The 24750-nt window shown below is 39.5% G+C and overlaps 1 protein-coding gene and 1 long non-coding RNA gene across 3 annotated transcripts in view; one reads left to right on the top strand and one right to left on the bottom strand.

Moving 5' to 3' along the window:
* LOC110259772 (uncharacterized) overlaps window positions 1-24750 on the bottom strand; it is an 835641-nt gene that overhangs the window by 6758 nt on the left and 804133 nt on the right. Inside the window, exon 18 of the long non-coding RNA XR_014838463.1 lies at window positions 24056-24124. This is a non-coding gene — a long non-coding RNA (uncharacterized LOC110259772). The remainder of the gene's footprint in view (window positions 1-24055; window positions 24125-24750) is intronic.
* Window positions 1-24750, top strand: part of EFNA5 (ephrin A5) — a 281034-nt gene that overhangs the window by 254877 nt on the left and 1407 nt on the right. The window contains exons 3-4 of one of the 2 annotated variants that reach the window (XM_021084601.2): window positions 19142-19207; window positions 19612-19692. In XM_021084601.2, coding sequence (XP_020940260.1) covers window positions 19142-19207; window positions 19612-19692 — 147 coding nt within the window. The remainder of the gene's footprint in view (window positions 1-19141; window positions 19208-19611; window positions 19693-24750) is intronic. The other variant, XM_021084603.2, reaches the window with a different exon arrangement.

Here is a 24750-nt window from a genome sequence, read left to right as displayed (position 1 = left end):
TCTAAAAATCCAGTTTACATATATTTGTCAGTATCAAATTGGTTGCAAGGAGCAAAAGTAGTTGAAAATTTTGACAAGACGGCTGTAGGGAATGGGAAGAACATTTCTTTGAGGGTGGGATGAAATTCTAGATGCCGGAGAATGGGGCATCTAGAATTTTATAAACCTTTTCCTCAGTAAGATGGTGGCTGTGGGGGTGGGGCCGTGTGTGTTGCATCGTTGAGGGCAGGTTGGGGCAGGAGCTCTCACCTTGGCTGAAACTGTACATGTTAATACAGTTTTATGCTGTGCAGAGAGTAGGGGCTGGTAGCTACTTATGAGAAATAACAGTTCTATAACTTCATTAGTTTTTCAAATTAGTATCGCAGACAGCTCCCACTTTTCACTACTGTGCTTTCTGGAAATAGAATCATAAAGCAGAGAAGTGTGAAGTGCCTCCCATTTTCCTCCAGGAGTAATATCTTAATTGAGACTGTGTCTCTGACCATATATTTGAGAAAAAATAAATCATAACCACGATCAGCCCTGTGTCAGAGGCAAAGATACAGTGGCCATAACCTTCCACAGTTATTTAAAACAGTAAAATTATACTCTTTTCTATAAAGGGGACATAAACGTATTAGACACATTGATTTTACATGCACACTAAAGAATATGCTCAGCAAATAAAAAGTTCACCTAGACTGTTTCATAAATTATAGCAGAACTAGCTATACTATAAATTCATTAAATATTTAATTCCTCATAATTTGGTTCTTTGTATTTAAAAGGAGCTTTGGGGATGATTTCTTTGCGCTAGTTATTTCCAGGGTAGTCTGATCACATTTCTTGCTTTTGATAAATGCTCCTGGACCAGTTCACCCTGTTCAAAATCCATCTCCCAAGTAAGATGGACTTTGGTGGACTACTTGGCGTCTCTGAAACCCTGAAGCTCAGTTTCTTAAACTCGTAAAGTGGGCAGATTGAACTAGATGGTCCCCAAGGTTCATAATCTTGAGTTTAGTGATGCAGTGATTGAGGCTTGTGGGTTGATGTGAGGATGCAAAAGTGCTCCGTGTTTAGCTGTTGATGATGATGGTAATGAGATTCACCTCCAGGTCACTAAGCTTATGCGTTTTCAGGCTAATCAGGGCTGCTGCCCCCCAGCATTACTCCAAATAAAGGCCACCGGCAAAACCTGACCTTCTTCTTGCACTTGATACCTGGCTGATACTTTGTCATCATCTGCCTTCACCCTTCACAGGAATGCCTTGAAAATAACCATCAGGTTATTAGTAGAAGCTTTTTAAAAGGTACTTTAAAATCATTTTGCTTTATACGAATATTTTTCAGCGCATCTTAATTGAATGTGGGAGAAAAAACTCCACTCTATCTTGATAAGTAAGCCACTTTTATTTACACTCACATTTATAGCGGGATTAAGGACCAATTTACATTGCAGGGAACTCAGATACCTACTCCGCTATTGTCTTTTTTATTTTACTTTTTCTATTCTGAACTATAGTAGATCAGTGAGCAAACAAGCATTTTCTTGGGGTAAACTTGTCTTTCACTCATTTATCCTTTCTTTCCTTCCTTCACTCAACAAATATTTATTGAGTGCACACTGCTGACCAGATATATTTTAGACTTTGTGAATACAGTAGAGGAAAAAAAAAATAGGTAAAAGCCCTGCTTTACTAGAACTACACTCTGATGAAGAGCCAGGAGATGGGGAAGGAGATAAACAAGTAAATAAATAAAGATGAAATATTTCATGTAGTTGGTAAATGCTAGGATAAAAATATAAAACAGAATAAGGAGAAGAGACAATATAAAGGTAGAGAAATTACTATTTGATATATATTTAAAATATGTGTTTATATAGGGTAATATATTTAAGATGATAGCTATACATATTGATCAATATAAATATATATTTATATAACTATATAGAGGTGATAAATAGAAAATGATGATCAGGAAAGGCCTTTCTGATAGTTAATACTTAAGGAGAGACCTACAAGAAGTGAGGAAGCAAGCCATGTGCCTATCTGGCAAAAGGCTTCCTGGGCCAAGGACCACTAAGCGCCTAAGGAGAGTTGCCTGCCTACATAGGCAAGGTTGGGACGGGATGAGGGGGAGAGCACTGTAAACGTGTGCAGGTGGGAGTGATGGATTAGAGACCGGGGTCATGTGGGCCCAGGGTAAGGAGCCAGGATTTCATTCCCAGTGAGATGGGCGCTGTTGGAGGTTTTGAGGTGAAGAGTAACATGATCTGACCGAGCTTCTGCTGGGATCACTTAGCCATTGGTCCAGAGTGGAGCAGAATCTGTTGTTTCTCTGTGTGGATGGGATCCTTTGGATTCAGTCCACCAAAGGGAAGAATTTCTGGAAAGTAGATGGTGCAGAAAAAATGCTACTTTTGTTGTTGACTAGGACATTCGTAGATCAAATACCTACACTGCAAGAGAAAAAGAACAGAAAGATACGAATACACCCTTGGTGCATCTTATTAATGAACCCATATCCTTACTGAATTTAAGGTAAAAGCTAGTGTATCTCTGCTGTATGTTATTTTTCTGAGGCATCAGGAAAGGTCTGTGACTCTGTATGTAGATAGGCAGGAGGCGTTGGGCTCAACAGACAGACCCCTCTCAGTTGGGTTTTGGATACAAGGAATTTCTGCTTTACGTGTTAATTTCGATTCCAGTGTTGTCAGCTAATTCACTTCTCCTTCAGGCCAAGGCTAAGGCACCACAGGGGTGGGAGTGGGAAGAGCTGTCCAAATCCCCAGGGTTGCCATGAGGTCAGAGACAGCAGTGCCAGGCTGAGAACTCTCCCCTTTCACAGGCTGTGTGTACTAAGGACATTGCCCTTTTTCTGTTTCCTTTTTGGAACACTGGGTTACTGTGTTTCGTTTTACATTTCCTCCTACAAGGGTGCCTATGGGTCCTTAGGATTACATCAGTTACCATAATATGATACTAAAAGGCTTTTTCTTGACATGCAACTGATTAGGAAATATGCACCATTAGGAAATATGCACAGGGCATGTCTGTGCAGCAAAACTCACTTGGTTGTTCTTACTGAAACCTGTTGCCAGTGCTTAAGATGACACAGTCTAGTTCCACCAAGTTTTAACCTACCCCTATACTGTCTTGGAAGGATTTTTAAGAAGTTCTGGGAAATTATGAAACAGATATTCAAAGTGGGGCTGCTGTCATGAAGAAAAGTATGATTTATACCATAAACTGAAGTTGTGAGTTTTGGCATCAGGAAGACTTGGATTTGAATATCCCTTCTGCCATACACGAGCTCTGTCAGTCATCAGCTAACTTCTTATCCCTCTAAGCCTCAGTTTCCTCATCTCCACAATGAGGATAATAATACCTGCCTTGCAGAACTGTTGTGAAGATTAAATTTAATAGACCTGGCACAGTGCCTGGTGCATAGAAATCGTAGATAAATGGTAGCTATTATAATAATATTATTATTAGGCATTCTGAAATGAAGTTCCCTCCCACCAAGTTCCATATCAATTAAGACATAATTTTATGTTTCTAATTTGTATTTGGTCAAGTTAAATAGAGAAAAAAGAAACCTTATGGGGAAATAACATGCTAGAGTAATTGGTGCCAAAAGAATCCTAAAATAAAAATATAGGTCTTGTTATTAATCCCTTAAAACAATCATTTGTAACCATTCCACGACAGATTTACTGACTCCAGCATTCATTTAGAAATGCTAACCTAATGAGAACTTGGCCATTAGTTGTGATAATGGTCTATCATTTTGAGCTTGAACCATGTGTACTTGTTTGGCCTCATTTCAAAATAATAAATTATTTCAAAGTCATTTCATTTCTTGAAAATGTCTCTATGATTTAGGTCATGCTTTGGATTATATGAGTACTATCCCTATAATCTGTCATCCAAAATAAACTATGATTCTGGGCTTTTTTAAGATTGAGAAACTTCAAACTTTTTATTTTTTTTTCAGAAATTGCATAAATGGTTACAGAGGCTTTTCAAGCCTCTAAATTTATCTTTTTATGCCTATGTTTGATTGTTATTCCATATGAAGCTTTATTTTCCTTTTAAAATAGCTCTGCACAAAGAGAATATACTGCTTAATACTACTGCAAGGGAATGTTTACAGATGCAAATGACTTCTATTTAAGGAGCTCCTGATTAGTGATTAAAACTTGAAAGAATGTAGCACTAGAAAGCATGTGAGTAACCTTTGAAAAAAATCTCACAATGGGACTGAATACAGGATATTTATGATCTAGGATTACAGCTATAAGGGTATGTGTGAATATGTATGTTCAGTATACTGCAAAGGATGTCACATTGAAACTTGCTAGTCTAATTTAGATAAATTAACCATGTTATTATTGAGGAACTGAAATGTGGAATCAGCTCATTGCCTGCAACAGGTGAGCCTGGCAGTTTCCACAATTCCACCTCTCTGATAGAGACAAGCTATCTTTCTGATAAGTTCTTCCCTGGTCCATTTCAATCTCTCAGAGATACTTTGAGGCTTGAAGTAGATTTCTTTTTTTTTTTTTTTTTTTTTCTCTTTTTTATTGGTCACAAAGCAGGCTGCTAATAAAGTCAGAAAAAAGCTGTGATCATTGGCAGACGTACTTTTTTTTTTCTCTCTGTTGGTACTCGGAGACGGTCAGCTCTTTGGTTTCTTGTTTTAACGACTAATAACCTTCTGGGGTCATCCAAGAGATCAGGATAAGTTGTGAGTCTCATTCCGGTGGAAATCATGTCTTTGACTCCTGGGTGTAGCCAGCAGTCCCAGCTCCTGCCCTGCATATGGGTTCTGGAGGATGGCCTGGTTCTGGCCCAGGCTGAACAGGAAAACTAATGAACATGTCAGGCGCATCTCGAGTTTTCCAGGCTCTGGCACAGCTGTGGCACTTTCCCCCCCTGCTGCGAGGCACAGCACGCTGGCCATTTGTTGGCAAGTTCATATTTCACACGGCAGGGAATTGGAATGATTGAACAGACAGAAGAGAGTTTTATTTGCAGTAGCCTACGTATCCCCAGACTCTGATTTGGCATAAAACATCTGCTTCATGATCTGCTTCAAGGCCAGTTCCTTTCCTCCAACAAAGGTTACGACTTCAGGCAAGCTGTGCTTCCACTGGCAGGAGGAAATTTGCCCGAAGACTTGATTTAGTCAGAATCAAAGCATCCTGCCACAGAATTTCTTTTTTCAATTATCTCCGAAGAGCCAGCCAGACTGTAAATGTATCAGTATAATAAATGTAATGAAATAAGGCAGCCACTCCTTTCCCCCTGTTGCTGTCAAGGGGAGGTGCATGTCCAGTTGGGTATCCGCGCCCCGAAGCCTGTGAGATGTACCTTGCTGTCTGTCAACACACATATCTTGGCAACAGCACATTGTAAGGCTGGCCCTTGGATGTGTTCCGGGCCATCGGCATGATGAACAAGCACATGCGTTGGTTTTACCTGCGATATTTACATCTCTCCGATTACAAAAGCAAATTGGCATGATGCTGAATGTAATTATTACTATTTTTCATGGTGAGGAAGCATCATATAGCCTTTGTTTTGTGTATGGCCCTAATTTCTAATTATATTTGCCTGTGTGATTTTCGTTGTGCATCGTCATATTTTTTTGTTCAGGCCAGCCCTCGCTAGCCTTCCAGACATATATACCAAATTAAATCCTGGTATTTTATTATGCTAGAGCAATTAGATGCCATCCTCATAATGAGAAACATGACATCTTCATTGCTCTCCTCTATATTTTCATGTTGTTTTAATGCAGACATTTGCCAGAATTGGATACTGTCTTCCTCCAACACACACACACACACATACATACACACCCTAATTGAATATCTGCATATCTCCAAGGAGTCCTGTGGGTGAAACCATGTATTCATCTTCTTTAGTTCTTAGGCCACTTTGGTTTAAGAGTAAGAACTGTTGCTTTTATGAAGTGCCTTTTTCTATAAAGTCAAAACCTCACAGCAGTGCACAGAAAGCCGATGGTATAAAGGAGCTAAGTAGAGTCTTTAATAGAGAGAGCTGGGTTGTAAGTGTTTTTGTTCCTACGGAGCAGATAGATTTGGCTCCATCTGTTCCATATTCATAACAAAGGAGCGCACTTACAGGAGGGCCAACTTCCCCAGAGCCGCCTGGTAATGATCTTTTCACCAGAATGAAAGCATCTGAACCCAGTGGCTTGGCCCTCAGAAAAGCAGCTAGCAGGATCGCCCTTCAGAACCCCGATTTCCTTGTAACTCAGGTTGACATAAATTTTCCCAATATGTAGAATGCACAAAAAACGGACTGATTTCTCATCTCCCTTCAGCCCTGTGTAGTTGGAAAGTTCAGAATGCGTGAGTTTTACCTCCTGCTCCTACAACCACAAAAGATTTATTAGGTAGTATAGAGAAAATTTGCACTTGAAGTATCACAGGGGAGAGGCTGTTCTTCAAACTTTTGTTTCTCTTCAGACTTTTTAATCTTTTAAAAACTGGGGTTAATGAATAGAAATATGAGTTATACCAAATAAGGAAAAACCCCTGTTGAGTTTTGTAATTAGCAAAACTTCAAAGTCAATTTCGACTGGGACCTCTTAGATTAAAAAGATAAGTTGACCCGAGTACATATTTTTTCTTCTGCTAAGCAGAAGAAAAATAAAATGAATTTTTTACTCCAAATGCCACATGATAGCCAAAAAAAATTTTCCTGTTTATATGACACATAGAGCCAGCCTCAAAATGTGATTCCTTAAAACTTAAATAGCACATTAGTATTGATATCATAGGTAGTGGATGGAATGTATATGCTAGTTTCATAAATTTCTTAAGTAATAGGAACATATTTTGAAGTATCGTTATTTTCTCCTTTCTGTGGACTTTTTTCAAATACTAGAAACTTTTAAAAAGACACTTCACTGATTTTTTTTAATAGACTTTCTATTAAAATCATAATGTATGAACCTTTTATTATCCATCTTGGTATCATCTGAGCATTATCTGCCTGATAAACTAACGAGGCTTTCTGGCAAATCAAATAGTAAACAAATGTCTCCAAATTTGGCTGTAGCAATAAAGTGGCCAAAGTTGCCGTCTAGCTTATGAGATTGCTCTGCATCTTAGCAAGAGGAAATATAAAAGGTAATATTCATGGAGTGAAAAACATAGCTGATGAGTCAATGAAGATTTCAAGTTTCAATACCTTTGATTATTTTTTTGGAATATATGGACCTAAATATTTCTGGCTTATTCAGAAGCTAGATGCTCCTTTTATAGGTCCTAGTATAATGGGCAGTTACATTTGTTCGTTTCCTGGTTTATTGTCTCTCTCCCAATTAAACTGTAAGTTCTAGAAGTAGGAACCATCTTTTAATATACCACAGTGTCTCCAAAACCTGACATAGTGCTTGGTATAAAGCAGGCACACAAAAACATATTTTTGAAGGAATGAATGAAGTAAAAACTGAATAAGCCAGAAATATTCAGGATAGTTTTTGTCTTAGGAAAGATTATCTAAAGAGTTAGTTTGAATTTAAAATTTGATATGTGACTTATTAGAGTAACATTAAAACATTTTAAAAATTGTGAATTTTACCTATTCAAATTAGTTTATACATCTTACTATTCTATATATGAGTAAACTTAAAATATTTGGCTCTATTTACATACTTGGTTAATTAAATTCCTTTAACCATTAAAGATTTAATATACTCTCTTTCCTTTTTTAAGAACTTAAATTGACTATAAGACCCGCCCAAATACTTAAGCAATTCTTACCATCATCATAATTTAAACTTAATATGATGGGGTTTTAGTTCTCTTAAGTGTTTTAAAACTGCATGTCAACCTAAAATTTCACTTAGTTACAGGTCTAAATCAGTGTTGTTCCATTATATATTTTATTTTTTTATTTTTATTTTTATTTTTGTCTTTTTGCCTTTCCTAGGGCTGCACCCATGGCATATGGAGGTTCCCAGGCTAGGGGTCTAATCAGAGCTGTTGCTGCCGGCCTATACCAGAGCCACAGCAATGCCAGATCCAAGCCGTGTCTGCAACCTACACCACAGCTCATGGCAATGCCAGATCCTTAACCCACTGATCGAGGCCAGGGATTGAACCTGCAACCTCATGGTTCCAAGTCGGGATTCGTTAACCACTGAGCCACGATGGTAACTCCCATTATATATTTTAAATTGGAATTGATATGTCTTACCTGTTACTTTAAAACATTTCCACATTCTCAGGTGCTTTTTTAACACAAAAATTACTAGCTCTGTGGTCCTGATTCTCTTAAAAAATGTCTCTACTTAGTTTTTAAACTCAGCTTTGACTAAACCACAGTTATATCCCCTCAATACAACTTTGGGATTAAGTTACCTTTCCAGGTCTTCTTAATGACTAGAGGGTTTCAGCTGAGATGGCTTCACTCTCAGCTCTGATCATAATCACCAGAGTCATCACTTTCCTGTCCACCTGAAAGCAGCCTGTGGTCACCTGGATTCTTGGACCACCTTGCCTTTATTCTCCTGTTTACTGATCCCTACTCAGCCTGGTCACTTGATGAGATTTTGCATATCTTTGGCTCTAAAGATGCCCACATTTCTTTCATTTACTTCATATCTCTTAGACTACATACTCAAAAACATGAAAATAGTGGCTTCTTGAATTTTATATGTCTCTTTGGGCTTTGGTTATTAGGTCCCAGTTTCCAACATCATGAAGCCAGCAGAGAGAGCAGAAGAACCTTCCATAAAAGGAGACTTTTTTTTTTTTTTTCTAATCTTCCTTAACCACTCTCTCCATGTTTCTTTTTTATTCTAATCCTGAGTTTCAGTTTCTATTTGGTCAACAAATTACTTCATGGCTATACATATTTTTGTTACCTGTAGACTCGTTCTTCAAATCTTTATCAAACAAGTTCTGAACAAAGCAGTGGGCTCCCCAGAACTGAGACCCCAGCATGGCTCCTCCCCACAGGGAATTCATAATTCTGGTAGCTGAGATGCAGTAACAACCAGCTCTAAGACAAAATAGAACATGGGGTGTTTGCTACCAGTGAGACAGAAACAGATGAGTGTTAAGAACCCAGAAGATTTTTGTGTTGGAGAAGTGGAGAAGTATCTCATGTAGCCAGAAGGAACTGGGATTTTAAGAGGCAAAGGGAAGGTTATGTGAAAAAAGGGAGGCAAGGAGCTTCTAGGAGGAAATGTTGGGGCCAGTTATCAATGTAGGGAAAAGAACTGGAGAGATAAAGAAGGAAATCAAAGTTGGGGCGGATTATGAAACACCCTGGCTGCTGTTCTGTGGGGTGACGCCCTGCAGTGCACAGCCATTGACTTTCCTGGAAATGGTCCTGCTTAAAAGTAGAGACAACCAGAACAAACTGGAATTCAATCTCTATTGTTGGCTTTGATTATACTTACTTACTCCATCAACTTAAATTCTTCATCAAGGAAAGCAGTTTGTGAAACAAAATGTATAATCCTGGTACCTAAATATCTTCCCTCCTTGGTTGAACTTAATCTTCCCAAGAGAAATTAATTTGTTCAGAGTTCCGTTAGGGACCTGCTGTCTAAGCAAGTGCTGCTCCTGCCCAGATGCTTATCCTACCACCAAACATGGCAGACAGTGAGGGGAACACAGCCTACTGACTTAAGAAAAACAATCAGAGAAACAGCTGATCTGTGTAAACAGATATTCACCCAAATAAGATGCAAAAGAATGTTAAAGACAGGAGAAGAAGCCATTTACAGCAATATAGGATCCACAGACAGGTTGTGGGCATGGTGCCGTGTTCCCACCCACCTCTGGACCGGTTTAATTTAGGCCATTGCTGTAGCATAGTTAGTTCATGCAGCTATAAAGGCAGTTTCAGTGACCAGCCTGGTTACTTCTCTGTGGGGTTTATGTCCATGTTTGACAGTGTCCCTCTAATAAAACAGCCTGTTCACACTGTTAAAATGGGTTGACACAAAGAACTCACAGAATCTTAGAATGATTTCTCAAAAGGACCCTTCCTAATTCTCTAAACTCTCAGCCCAGCCTCAGTATACATCCTCAAATCCCCTCGACTCCCAACCCCTGCACACACCAAACTATGGTAGAATCCAGCTTTTCTAATGTACGTTAGAAATGAAGGTCATACTTGTCCTCCTGGTTTTGCTTATGACTCATAAAGAACTTTTTATCGCAACTAACCAGAGCCGATCCCTCCTCCTGCCCCTATAAATCCACCCTTTGAACCAAAGACTGCTTGCTTAGGGAAATCACTGTGCAGAGGGAGCAGTGTGGGCAGAGCTGATGATGTCAATCTGTGGAACAGTGAAATGATATTCTGGATCTATAGGGATCTGTAACCAGAGTTTCCAAGTGCAGTATAAAAGTTCACAGCCCTTTTAAAGTAGGTCACACTTCCAACATTTTTTCTAGGGGGAAGGCTCATAGGAACAGCAAAGCCTAAGTGGGTTGATCAGCTGACTGAAAGCCACAAAATAAGTCAGAATGAGTGAATGAAGGAGAAAGTTCAGATCACCATTGTACAGGCTCTCAGACCATTCAACCATGTGCCTTCCAAGGCCCTTCTACAAGAAAGATAAGGGTGACAGTGGTTATGAAAGGTTGAAAGAAATACTAATTTTGCTTCCAGGGGTTTCTTTGTCTGATATTAACTTGATGATTTATTAGTAATTCACTGCCATGCGACAGTAGTACTATATGATAATGACATTGTTTCTGTTAATACTGTACAAATGAGTCATGGGCATTTGTGGCTTTCATTGCTTACTAGTTAACAGTCACCCCAATGGCATATCACAGAGGTGACCCAAGGTGCCTGCGGTAAAGCAATAATATAAATAGTTCCTCTCTGAGATTCTAGGAATTCTGTGTATATCTGAGTTTGTTTTTGTTGTTTCTTTATTATGCGACTTCTAGCAGAAGTGTTTTTGTAAGTGAATCATTCTGCCTGCTTTCGTTTGTCAGGTTATACCTATTTGATAGAGCAGGTGAGATTTACCAAAATTACCACAGACAAGAAATATGGAATTATCTCACCCTACTGGCCTGGGACAGTCACTTCAGTAATATGACCTCAGGCGAGACTAGGTCTCAAGAGAGTAGTTACAACACTGGCTTATAATAGGAAACTTGTTTCCTTCCCTAACTGTTCAAAGATGTTCAGTGGATTTTAAAAAACAGTAAAATATCCAACTAGGAACTTAACTAAATTTCCTCCTATTTAAGTTTTTGTTAACAGTTCAAATAATATCTAAGTGTCATCTTGCATTCTGTGTTTATGTGGACTGGATCTTGCCATTCATATGGAAAAAGAAGAAGATAAAGTTTAGATTCTGAATCTGAGATTTAAGCTGACTTAATTTTTTTGAGAATAGAAATACCTCTTATAGAGGATATTTTAAAAGCACTCTCTGAAATCCAGCTTATTTTTTGGTCATGCCTTCATGGATATCAAAGTACATGGGACATATAGCCTTCCTCAATAAGCAGGAGAAACTAGTTTGTTGTCACTGAGCTTTAAAAAGCAAGTAGAAGTTTGCTCACATTTCAAATAAATGGGTACAAAAACATGATAATGTCTTATTTGTTTATTCCTAGAAATTAGTGGAAAGAAACTTGTTCTCAGCCATTTATTTGAAGTTGATAAGAAAAAGTAATTGACCTATGGAGGCTTAGCTGCTGGAATTTAAATAATACTTAAGTTAGCATTTGCAGTAGAACTTTGCCTAAGGGGGTAGAGAGCCGGGTGTGGGGAGCCAGGGGTGTGATGGGTGGGTACCTCCTGTTTTTTCTTTTGTCTGCAGCTGCACAGCTGGAATTTATTTCGCTTCTCTCACCCTGAACTCTGCTCTAATTTTCTGTCGCTGTTACAGTTCCCTGGTGTTGAAACTAAGTTTTAGCTCACAGAGTGCACTCTACCCTAATTTTATTGTTGGGAACTGCCCTATTCCTTTTCTTTTTTTTTTTTTTTTTTTTTTTTTTTAAGAAACATAGTGCCATATCAAACTTTCTACTATTTACATGATCATTTGCATTTCTCAGAGGTTTCCACCTTTACTTAGTATCTTTGTTTCAGTTTTATATCTGGGACTTTGACCTTAACCTGCCCATGATTTAAGTCTTGAGACACTGTGGAGATGAATTATGTGGGCAAAGTAGCCAGCTGCTGAGGTTGCTCTTAGGATACAAGCTTGATAAACCCGGGGCCAAAAGCGGGTTATTAAAACATGGGACTCTGAAATCTTATAAGGTAGACTGGTGAGATATATTCCATCATAACTGGTGATTTTGTTTTTAATATGAAAATTAGGTACTGTGCTGGTTTTTTAAAAAGGGGGCAGATAACCAGCTGCAAATTGTTGCTGGGGTCTTCTTTCAAAAGGCCCAACTTTTGTTTTAAGACTTTTTCTGAGGATCTGGTAACCATTTTCCAAGAAGTCCATATGGCTTTAGTTAATCTCTATCCTATTCCCACAACTTCTGTTCCTCCGCCTATACCCACAAAGGATTTTATTGATTCATTAAATTCTAAAAGACTTTTTTCAGTAGTACCATTTATTTAAATAGGCTTTACTTTTTCAGCATTTATTGTGAAAGGAACATTAATGCATAATTCTGCTGTCACCTGTCTAATTTACATTATCTGTGTTGTATGTTAAACCACATGCAAACCCACAGAGGAAAAACTGGGCTCTGCTAACAACTAATAGCCTATCTTTTCTTTTGACTTGCACAAATTAAGAAATATTGCCTGTGGCAAACATAATGGAAAACTGCATGTTTAATGCCCCCAAACACACTCAATTCTTTAAAAAGAATGCAGCTGATTATTTTGAAAAATAAAATTTCCCAAAGTACCCAGATGGACACAGGGATACAGAAAAGGAGAAAGATGTGGCTTTTGGAATTAAGATTTGAAGATGAATAAGAGGAGGCAGGGGGATAATAAGGTGAACTAATGAGTACAGTATTGGGCCTGAAAATGTGATGAAAATATAAGAATCTCACTCTTCTGATAAACTTTCAGTTCTTCATGAGGCAGGACATGTGTTAACCTTGATGACTTTTGAGTTGCTTAAAATCTTATAATGTTCATATTTAATCTGGTAGCCTGTGTACAAGGTAAATTAATAGTTTTTTGATACAAAGAGAAATTTTAACTTATCATTGAAATCCTTTTCTTGCCAGTGTGTTCAGCCTCACCTTCATATTTTATTTCTCATATTTGAGGAAAGGCATTCTCACTTGTGATTGGAGTTTACATTTCGTAGCAAAGCTCATTTAGGTTCACCCAGCAATGTGGAATTTTAAAGTGAGGCATCATGCTAATTACAAGAAATGGCGCAGGATGGCTGCATTAGCTAAAACAAACGAAGTGGCATGGGGAGGAAAATGGAAAACAGTTTTCAAATGCTGGAGTGAAAACAAATAGATACGTCTTGTAGTGTGTCCTCAACAGCAGTTTATAATTACCTCTCTTCGAGGCCTGTTTTAAGTGGACTTGTAACAGTAGCTGGAAAAGTAAACTCATAAGGGATGCGGTTGTTTAGACGAGGCAGAAGAATCGGGAAGGAGCTGCTGTGTGAGAGCCTCGGTCCTAAGGTCTTAAGTCAGCAAGGGAGGCCTTTGGTGGCAGAGTTGTTTGTACACAGCATTCTGTCATTTAGCTCTTGAATAACAAGTCACCCTGAAATTTGTGGCTAAGGCAGTATTTATTATTTCACAGTTTCTGCAGGTCAGGAATCTAGGAGCCGCTTAGCAGGGCCCTCTGGGTCTGGGTCTCTCCCAAGGTGACAGTTATTTCAAGACTTGGCTGAAAAGAATTCAATTTCTAGCTCACTCAGGTGATTGTTAGCTGGATTCAGTTCCTTGTGGGTTGTTGCACTGAGGTGTCAGCCCTGGCACACTCTGCACTGGAAGTCCTCCTCTGTTCCTTGCCACGTGGGCCTTTTCATTGAGAACCTCATGGCACCGCATCTTGGTTCAGAAGCAAGAGAGTCAGCAAGAGCAGGAGTGCTAAGGTCACAGTCTTGACAGCATAATCACTGAAGGGGCGTCCCATCACTTTTGCTGTATATTCTGCTCATTAGAAGCAAGAAACTAGGTCCAGTGCACTCTTAAGGGGAGACAGATACACAGAGCACATGGGCAAGGTGGGGGGCATGGGAGCTAGTCAGGAGTTGCCTACCACAAGCATAATGATGGGCCCACGGTGAATTGTGATGTGAAGATGACAAATATTTGCAGTTCTAACTACAGACTTTGGAAGTACTCATTTGAGGGCACTGTATAGGGTCCCCTTTATGTTCAGATTGGCTAATAAGTGCTAAGCCATGCTCACCTGAGCCCCAGGAGAACAGGGAAAGAGGTTTTCAGGAATGGCTGAGGTTAGGGCCCCTGTCTGAGGTCATGGAACATAGTGAAGATAAGCACTCCTTTATTAGCATGATTCTCTAAGCACAGGGAACCAGAGTGCTCCCAGATTATATTTCATTATGTGCTATAGGGTTGTGATTGGTACTTTGCAGATCATTAGGGGGAAGGGACCCTATGGATTGATTTATAAAGCTGCTATTAAGATTATGGTATGGGAGGCTGTGCTTGTTTTAAAGGTCCCCATACTCCTACTCTCAGTTTCCTGATTCCAAATGCACTTTTTTTTTTTAGCAGTAAACTGAGTAAAGGGATATGAATTTGGATCATGTGACAAATATTTAAGACAGATATTTAAGATGTGACAAATATTTAAGAATTTCTCATTTTAATCTGACAAATTCTATTAGAAAACCCATGCATTTTTTTTTTAATTGAAGTATAGTTGATTCACAATGTTGTGTTAGTTTCTGGCATACAGCAAAGTGATTCAGGTATACATACATCCATTCTTTTTTAGATTCTTTTCTGAAATAGGTTATTACAGAATGTTGAGTAGGGTTCCCCTGTGCTCTATAGTTGATTATTGATTATCCTTGTTGATTATCTGTTTTACATAACTGTCACTACTTGCAAGTGACATGATGCTACACATAGAAAATCTTAGAACTACTAGAAAACTATTACAGCCCATGAATTAACTTGGTAAAGTTGCAGGATACAAAATTAATTTACAAATCTCTTTCATTCCTATACACTAACAATGAAAGATAAGAAAGATTAAGAAAACAATCCCATTTGCCATGGCATCAACATATAGTAGTTTGTGCTGTTAACCCCAGACTCTTAATTTATCCCTCCTTTCCCCCTTTCCCCTTTGGTAAACCTAAGTTTGTTTTCTATGTCTGTGTTTCTATTTTGTAAACAAATTCTTTTGTATCATATTTTAGATTCCACATATTAGTGAGATCATAGGGTGTTTGCCTGGCTTACTTCATTTAGTATGATAATCTCTAGATCCATCCATGTTGCTGCATATGGCATTATTTTTTTCTTTTTATAGCTAAGTAATATTCCATTATATATATATATGTATTACATCTTCTTTATCCGTTCCTCTGTAGATGGACATTTATGTGGCATCGATGTGTTGTCTATTGGAAATGGTGCTGCTGTGAACATAGGAGTGCATGCATCTTTCTTTTCAAATGATGGTTTTCTCCAGATAAATACCCAAGAGTGGGATTGCTGGATCATATGATTGTTTTAAGATTTTTAAGGAATCACCGTACTGCTTTCCATAGTGGCTGCATCAGTGTATATGCCCACCAACACTATAAGAGGGTTCCCTTTTCTCTACACCTTCTTCATCATAGAAAATCCATCTGTCTTTATAGGAAGAGTTCAGGTCTAGGTTTTCTTCACCTGTAGCATGTTAATACCTCTTTTTGGCTACCAAAGGTCCAATTTGGGAACTTGAAGATCAAACATTTTTAGTCTTTTGTCTCAGTTGCTCTTGGCAGGCTTCTGGAGCACCTGTAAAACCTGGATATAATTCTGATAAACACTCCCAGGACACCCTCTGACACTCAGATGAGGCTATGCTGGCAGCTCACGGAGACCTCAGTTACCACAGGGATTCCTCCCTGGTCTCTAAGCCCTGTTTCCTATTTGTGTTTCTAGCTGGAATAAGCACAGCACAAGGACAGAAAGTTTGTCTTACACATCTTTGCATCCATAGCACCTAATAGGACAGCTGAAACAGTAGGAATTTTAAAAGTGTTTGAGTGGATGGATAAAGCTGTACCACCGTATAATAAATATCCACTATCACTTTTCAAACGTTCACTATTAATTTTCTAAGGAAAGCAACCCAAGAATTGATAAATTTTGTTTCAACTAAAATAGTGTTGCTTGTTATAATGCCATATGTCTCCAGAATCATAGATATTAATATTACCTATCCCCTGATAAAAGCCAGGTACATTTTAAGGTTTTATTCCCTCATGTCCATCTTCGAGTTTGCTCATAATTATTCCTGAGAGGGTTTTCCGTAGAAATTTACTTGTGTGAATATTACATTTTTCAATTCCTGTGTTATTTTTTGTTTTTAATGTTCAAGCCTCTGCTTTTTTGTTGTTGCTTACTTGTGACTAGTAAAGCAGTTTCACATTACCTAACATCTTCAAGTATTACTAATAATTAATGATTTTGCTATCTGTAAGGCACCCTTTATTTGTCAGCCAAGGACTATGGGGTTAAGAAACCTGAAACATGACATGGAATAAAGCCACACTCTCACTTTGTTAAACCGTGCATCAAAACTTGAGTTTTGCTGATAGGTAGAAAAGGTTTTTGTGCCTTTTGGTGTTATTTTTGTTTTTCAATGTGGCCAATAAGGCACCTAAGTTATACTGACCTAGCAAGGCACACCCTCTCAGGTTGGCCCTAAGGGTTAAGAGTTGACTTCATGAGAGGTCAGAGGTCGTGGAGTCAACTGATTTAATGTCACCTGTATGGTGTCTTCACGTTAATGTTCATATTCTTTGCTCATCAATTTTTCTAAGGATTAGAGTATAATAGTCAAACAGTATTATAAGGTGTCAGTCACATTATCATTGTCATACAGCTTTTCTGGTGATAAGAGGGGAGGCATGGAAGTAATGGAGAAGTTTGGTGGGGAAGAGAGGTTTTTATTTTATAAACACAGGAGAATGTAGCTCATCCAGTAGCAAAGCTGATTGTTCCTCTCTGTCAGCTGGCAAGAGAATTCTCTTGAATTTTTCCCAGACAGCTTATCATTTGTTGATGTTTAGTTATTCCAGTGTGCCCTACAATGATGTTTTATGTCCTGGATTTAAAGGATTTCTCTTGTATATAAATGTGAAAGACCTGTACTAACTCCAAAAAGTTCCCCTACTAAAACAATTAAACATTTGATCCAGCCTTGAGCCTGTTATGTCTTATAGTATTATCGGTCAAGTCAGTTATCGCATGTGGCAAATCAAGCTCACGAAGCTTGTAGTGAGTTCATCGCAGCTCAAAAATCTATAGAACAGCGGCGTAAATACCCATGTGTCACTTTTTCACACCATCTCTCATGAATAAGACATAAAGTACCTCCAGAACCATGGTTTTTCTAATGAATTGGAGTCACCTATGTGTACTGGGTTTGTGACATGCATATTTGCAGTTGGGGTCCACAGGAAGGACACCATTTCCTGGATCAAACCGCAGAGTGCAAATACTGTGCCCTAAATAACACACTAGTTACTGTAAATGTCAGTAGAGGGAGTTTTTCCGACTTTGATTTAATGAAAGCCTACAGCAAAGCCAGCTGTTAGCACTTCTTAACTGCTTGTCAGAGCGAAGGGGAAGAAGGGGAGGGCCGAAAACATCTCTTCTATACCTGCTTTGGTCTTGGAATTAAGAGTTTTTTCAACAGGTGTTGAAGAGTGACAACGGGGTCCGTGGTAGGTTGAGGTCTTGTGGGTGGGGACTTGCCAAGTTCTCCTCCAGGCTGTGGACCTGCAGTTACAGGAGGAGATTCATGGAAAATCATTTGGAGGTTGCATCTTGGATCCTGCAGGATCAGCATTTTGGTTTTCTGGGCTCCCCATCACACAGGAGGAATAAAGGACAGAGATGGGATGCCAAACACCAAGCATGTCTTTGTCACTGAGGGTATTACCAAACTAATTGTGAGCCATGTGTGTTTTGATTGATAGCATCTGCTTTTTCTGAACAAAGAAACCACTTGAAGCAAACACACAGGGAGGAAAGTATGTGGCACTCATTTCTGTAATTTTTTGTCATTTCTAGAATGCATTTGTAAACATATGGGATGGTTAAGGGTCTTACCGCCTTGGAAATCCCTTTGACAGTCTGCCGGGTGTACTGAGGGGAGATAATCTTTCAAACCCAGGGAAAGTTTACGGTCTTATTATCTTGAAGAGGAGAAGAAAGTTTCTTCCTCAAATGATTTATAACTTGAAACATGTTGTCATGTTTTGGTAAGCCCACTTTATTAATTCCATCCTTCTCTGTGGCAAATTTTTAAAAATAAACGTACCATCGCAACTCTGTACTTTCTCAATAGCATATTGTACTTATAATAGCCTGATGGAAGTTGCTGGGCTCGGTTTAGTCATATAGAATATGGAGCCAAGTTCTGAGTAAAACCTCTAATTGAATTACCTGCGAGGCACTGACAGACAGGCTTTCAGGACAGACAAAGCTTTGCTTTCCTCAGCAGAACTAGGTCATGTTTAAGTTGGCCTTGGAACTGTCTGTTACTGGTTTTTGCCAGCACTTTCACTGTGGGCTCTAGTGGGCCATGGGCCCCTTCTCCTGCAGTGGGGCGGCGGCGGGGGGGGGGGGGGGTGCCTCTATGAAAGCAGGAAAGCTCAAGCACTGTCTTCTTCTTCTAGAGAAAATTGATAGCAAATTAAATTGATGAAGCTGTGAAATAAAAAGCCAAAATATTTTTCTGAGGATTGCCAACATTCCCAGGTGATTCTTTTTTTATCGTATGGAAAAGGGAAAATAGGGATAGGAAGATAGCCCCTTCTATAGCAGTCAGTGTCAATCTGAAAAGTATTTGTGTTCTGCCTTCTTGGAAGAACTAGAGTGTGCTCCCATTGCTCATCAAAGAATTTGTTGTAGGCCATGTGCATTCGAAAATGAAGAGTAATTTGGTGTTGTTCTCTCTTTTCTCTCTTGCTCTTTTTATCTTTTTCACAGCCTCTGCAATCCCAGATAATGGACGACGGTCCTGTTTAAAGCTCAAAGTCTTTGTGAGACCAACAAGTAAGTTCACTAGAATGAGCTTCTGAGGGTGGCTTCACTGCGCATGCTTTATATGTGGTCTGGTTCACAGCGGTACAACTTTTTTTTTTTAAACTGTAAATCCTGTGTGGTATCTGTTTTGTATATCAACATCCATGTTTTAGTTTTCATCATATTTTCTCTCATCATTTTTTCATGATGCTTTTATTTTAAATACACAGCAGTTGCTAACTTGTTGTTTCTTAGCCTGTTGTACGTGCACAGCAAATGGGAACAATATTGGCATTTGGATACATGCCATTGATTGTAAAACAATCTCTACATAAATAAAAGGAAAAATTAGAGAGAAAGAAAACAAGAAAGAAACGGGAGTTGAAGGGTGTCTTCACTAACATATTTGGCTGTTATCTCTATTTTTGTTATAGATAGCTGTATGAAAACTATAGGTGTTCATGATCGTGTTTTCGATGTTAACGACAAAGTAGAAAATTCATTAGAACCAGCAGGTTAGTATGCGTAGAGAATCTCTTTTAACAAGTGCATCTCTCCCTGGTGCTTCAGTACTTTTTTTCCTTTCTTCCTCTCCGCATGTTTGCATGTTATAGTTGCTCTGCTTTTGCTCATTGCTAGCAATGCCGTTATTACTTATATTCTACCTCATTCCTCCAGTATCTTTGTGTAATGCATGTTAGATAAATTATGACTTTTCTTTTTTGGACATGGGTTTGATGTAACACAGTGTCCTAGTATAGAAGCCCCCTCAGAATGTTAAAATCTCACTGCTTTTTACCATCTCTTCCAAGCATGCTGGTGAGTCATGGTGAATATTAATGGATCTGTTTTCATAAAAGACAAAAAATTTTCTACTAGATGCGCTTATAAATTTTTACCTTTATAATATATCCATATCTATGGATAAAAATAATACTGTTGCACAAAATGGCAACTCATTCAACATATCTCGTTTTCTCTGGAAATTCACAAGCACCATTGACCTGATCTAAAGAACTTCATTTCAAATATTATCTGTGCTGTTGTCAATAGAAATAAGTCTGGAGAAGTTTCATTGTGTTGCCTCCTAACAGCGCAAATTCACGCACCTGCTGCTGCCCCAAACATGGTGGCAGTGGACTGTCGAGCCAAATCTGATCCTTGATCACTGAGGCAAAATATTAGGGATAAATCATTTTTTTTCTACTGCTAACTTTTGCACACACCCAAACCACCCCATCACGATGAAGAAAAATAAAATCCACCAAAGGGCTCATGGAAGCCTTTGCACACTGCAGCATACTATGGATAATATAACTCTGTAAACTCTCCATTTGGTTACAAATTCACTGTGGCTCTTTAGTGCACCTAGACTGATGGTGAGGTGGCGGGGGCCCTCTTTCACTGTTCGTTGAGGAGTGTGCCTCCAAGCCCCTGTATGCTCACCTCCCTATGGTTTCCTCTTCTTGCCCTACCTGCTCGCTCTTCACTGATTTCCTTACTCCTCTCCTGTGACTATCTCAAAGCTTAAGGACAATTAAATTATTTCCTCTTCCCAAAAGGTTGTTAAGCCCTCCCCTTATGTAAACAGAGCCTATGTTTCATCCCTTTGCAGTAGGCTTAGGGTCCACGTTATCCTTTGAGTATTGTTACTGGGACACACAGTCAGTGAGCCTTAGGGAAGCTTCCCCAAGTAAATGTGGTGCCTGGGGGCATTATTGCAACATTGTAACTGACAGGAAGAGTTAGGTTTTTTCCCTAAGCAATCCTCTTTTTCTAAGGCAGGTGTTTTACCCAGAGCGCAAAGGAGAGGTGTATACAGTGCTCGCAGAGGCCTTAATGGCTCCCCAGAACTCAGTTTTCTGCTTTAGAAAGTTGCAAGGAATGCATGCTGACATGGAGACATTTTAATTGTGTCCTGGAAATCTGGAAGTGTTACTTTTCAAGGTACCAGACTCCTCACAAGCTAGAGGACTTGGGCCACGGTAAGATCTGTGAGTCAGATGCGATCTCTTTTAAGGACCATGGAGTCTCCATGCTTCCTTTTATAACTGAGACTTGGCCAGGCCACATGGCTAGTTACACATAGATCCTGGTATAATATTCATATCTCTCAACTCCCATTCCTAAGTTAGTACAAAAATAGGATTGTCTTACCCCTGGTAGACATATTGATGTCCATGAGGAGAACTTTGACTGTCTCAGCTTTGTTCATAAACCTTGATGAAGACTGACTGGTGGGACTGGGCATGTTATGAGTTACCCTGAGTTAAGATTTTTTTGATGCATGCTGTTGTAAAATGTAGGCAGGGCTTTCAAGAGTCTTTTTTTTCCAGGTAAATCCCATTGCCTGTCGAGCAAGAAAGAGGCTGTTGAGGGACATAACAGATTGCATGTTTTTCACTGGTAATAAAGAGGTACACTGAGGACTAACTATTCTGACGTTATAGAAAAATCACTTCTGAATTCAAGTAAAGATAAAATCCAAGATACTAAGATACATCATACCTGAGCATATTTCACTATCTTTTGGGAAACAGGCTCTTTTTCTTTAAGCATTTAAATCCATGATGGTCCCCAAATTGTCACACCTCTAAGTGATGGAAGTTTGCAAAAATTCAACAGAATTTGGTCAGGCTGTGTGTGTTGGGGATGGACATGCAGGTGTAAATGCTGGAAAAGCTCCGTGACGCAGTCTTGACTCAAGGGTGTTCTGGTGAGCATCTTTGTTGAGCTATGATCACTGGCTGTGTGAGTGCAATGACAAATTGGAGTACTTTCCTGTATTCCTTAGAAAATTCAGACTTGCAGCTCTGCACCACTGTGTCGGATGGTTGAGTGTAGACCCAGACTTTACGAAGCCAGCAAGGCTGAAAGGATCCCACTGCATGTTCTCAGCGATGTATACTAATTCACCTGTCTTTGGAATGTATTTGTCTTTTTTGTTTGCTTGCACACTCTGCCTGCCAGTTTCCTATCATCAGGGACACAGGATTATCTCAGGGCAGACATATGCCACAAAATATGCTCCAAAATATTCCTGGTGTTCTCTCAAGTTAACCAGTGAAACCCTCGTGTTGTGGAATCCTATGGAGGCAAGACCTGATTTGGCTTCTGAAGAGAAAGAGTTTCTTTTCCCAAGCCACATTCACTGTTGCAAGCGCTAGAAATTCTCTCATATGTAGAGGCAATTTACATTGGGATAGATTTTACTTATAAATTCCTCCCTAGCATTTTGAAATTGCTCCGATGTATCCCAGTAACAACTAGTTTTTCATTTTGCTTCTTGGGGGGGGTGGGGGGGGCATAGAATCTCCCCACACTGAGGCCCTGTTTAATCAAAGGATGCTCTATAGAATCCGGAACCAGGCCCAAGATGTTGGACCCAGAGGAGAAGAACCATGGTGCCCTGAGGATCCGATTTTTTCATTTGCCAGCAAGATGGCACTTACTTACTGGTTGGTTGCTTAGTAAAAGTCTCATTCCAAAGATGGCCATGATTCAAGGATTGCAAGGCACATTTAGCCTCATGCTTCACTTATATGATAAACAAAAGCTTTCCTCTTAAAGTTCAGGAAGGTTCATTCCCTTGACTTGTGCTGCATGGGACTTCAGCATGGAGAGGCCTCGCTGAGCACACAGGCCCGATGGGGAAGGTGGGCCCCCTTCAAGCTCACACTGAATGTCACATGCTATCTTTTATCAGCACACTTCCAAACTTTACAAGGAAGAGGATTGGGTAATATGTTACTGAAGATAAGATGGAGAAAAACCCAGTAGCTAATGTAATTGCAGGTGTATAAATATAAATGGTATTTCAAAATGAACTCTGGAATCCTCAGGATTTGTGGTTCTGTGTCAATGACGGCTGAAGTACTCTATTATTCTGACTGACAACAGATTGGTGCTCTTAAGACAGTGATTTGGATTTTCCTTTCAGGGCTATTAAGGGCATTTACATTTACCTCCTAACTACAGATTTATACATTTGCAAGGCTGAGAAAGAGCAAAGAATCCACAAGTATTTGTCTACATGATGTGGGGCTTTATATTTTCCCCTACATCCATTTAACTCTCCATTCTTGCTTCCCAACCTTTCTGGTCTCCTAAGCTAACAGCCATTCCATGCAGGTTTGTTCAGGGCCAGGAGAGGAGAGCAAATTTGACACAGGGATGCAGCAGTTTCTATGTGGGGACAGGCTAAGTGCACTCCTGAGCAGAAACCTCCATGCAGAGAAGACATATTTCTAAGTTATACTGGGGAATGAATGTGATGAACAGAAACAGCCCCCATGAGCATATCTGAAGCAGAGGCCAGTCTATGAGCCTGAAAAGTGTCACTTCAGGACAAATAAGAGGCAGTGCAACTCTACCTAATCAAGGAAAAGCATCCCTATTGTGTTATGTTGTGTGGTGTAAAAACGGAAGTGAATTTAAAATAAGAGCGTTAGTCCACTAAGGGGTGCGAAGTGGGTCACTGAGGTTTACAGAATTGGAAACCACCAGGAGAGTCTTCCTTATTCCCATTCTCTCTGACCATTGAGTGACTCCAGCATGACAGTTGCTGAGCTCCTACGGGAAGGTCCCCTACTGCTGCAATAAAATTGACCCAAGCACGGCCCTCCCCCCCGTTGGGCCAGCATGTGGTTCAGAGATGGCTTAGTCTAAAGAGCACCAGTCAGGCCAGGAGGAAGGAAGAAGACCGGTAGTACTAGAGCATCGGACGGGTCATAGCAAGCCTCCGTTCTATCTTTGGGTACTAATTGCTGCAAAGTTCCTGTTTTGAAGTTAAGCCTGTTAATCATACAGATCAGGAAGGCTATCCAAAGTCAGAGGCAGCCTCCTAGAACACTTTATAGCTAAATAAAAGAAGCTTACCTCACTTAATCCATTTTCTTTAGAGGAAAATTTGCATCCACGCTGATCATTTATGTGCCCAGCTTCAGCCTGATAAAAATAAAAATAGTCAAGTTCAAGTAATTTAATCCCGGAGATACAGGGTTTGTAATAGAAATAGCACCATAATTGATTCCTAATTGTAGGCAAACCAGTGGGCACCGATTTAGTTAGGTTTAGTGAGCATTATGTATAGTTTAGTTAAAATGCCGTTTGTTCTGGCATTTAATTCTTCATATTTGAAAATTCATCTAGGCATCCAACAACCAGGCATTTAACACTAATCCTATGAAACCATTAAAAGAGGAAAATGGGCAGCCCGTTCTTGTTAACCACTAATACGCCAACGTTAACTGCGCCCTGCCGGCCCTGCCCCCTAACTTGTTCCTTGCTTCTCCCTGTCATCCGGGTTTTCGAAGGCACATGCAGACATCAAGTTTGTGCGCTAGCAAAGCAGAGTAGCTCACACGCCAAGGGTTACAGTGTGTGCACATTTTTCACCTCCGTTTTTAAGGCAAGTATTAATATTGCTGAGAAAGTCCAATTTTCTCTGCCTCTCCTTTGTTTGCTGTAAATAATGAGTGATTATGCAGACATGAAAGTCAATGGTGGCACAAGGTTCATTACCCTACTTTGCAGAGGGTGGCGAGGTCTGTTAACAGCAGGCTGCTGCAAGA

Source organism: Sus scrofa, chromosome 2, assembly GCF_054392235.1.
Source record: "Sus scrofa isolate SSC_HxYL_T2T_F1_AM1 chromosome 2, Sscrofa_HxYL_maternal_Yorkshire_Landrace_v2.0, whole genome shotgun sequence".
NCBI classification, from domain to species: Eukaryota; Metazoa; Chordata; class Mammalia; order Artiodactyla; family Suidae; genus Sus; species Sus scrofa.
The sequence above is the reverse complement of the archived record's forward strand: the minus strand, read 5'-3'. Positions and strand labels throughout refer to the sequence as shown.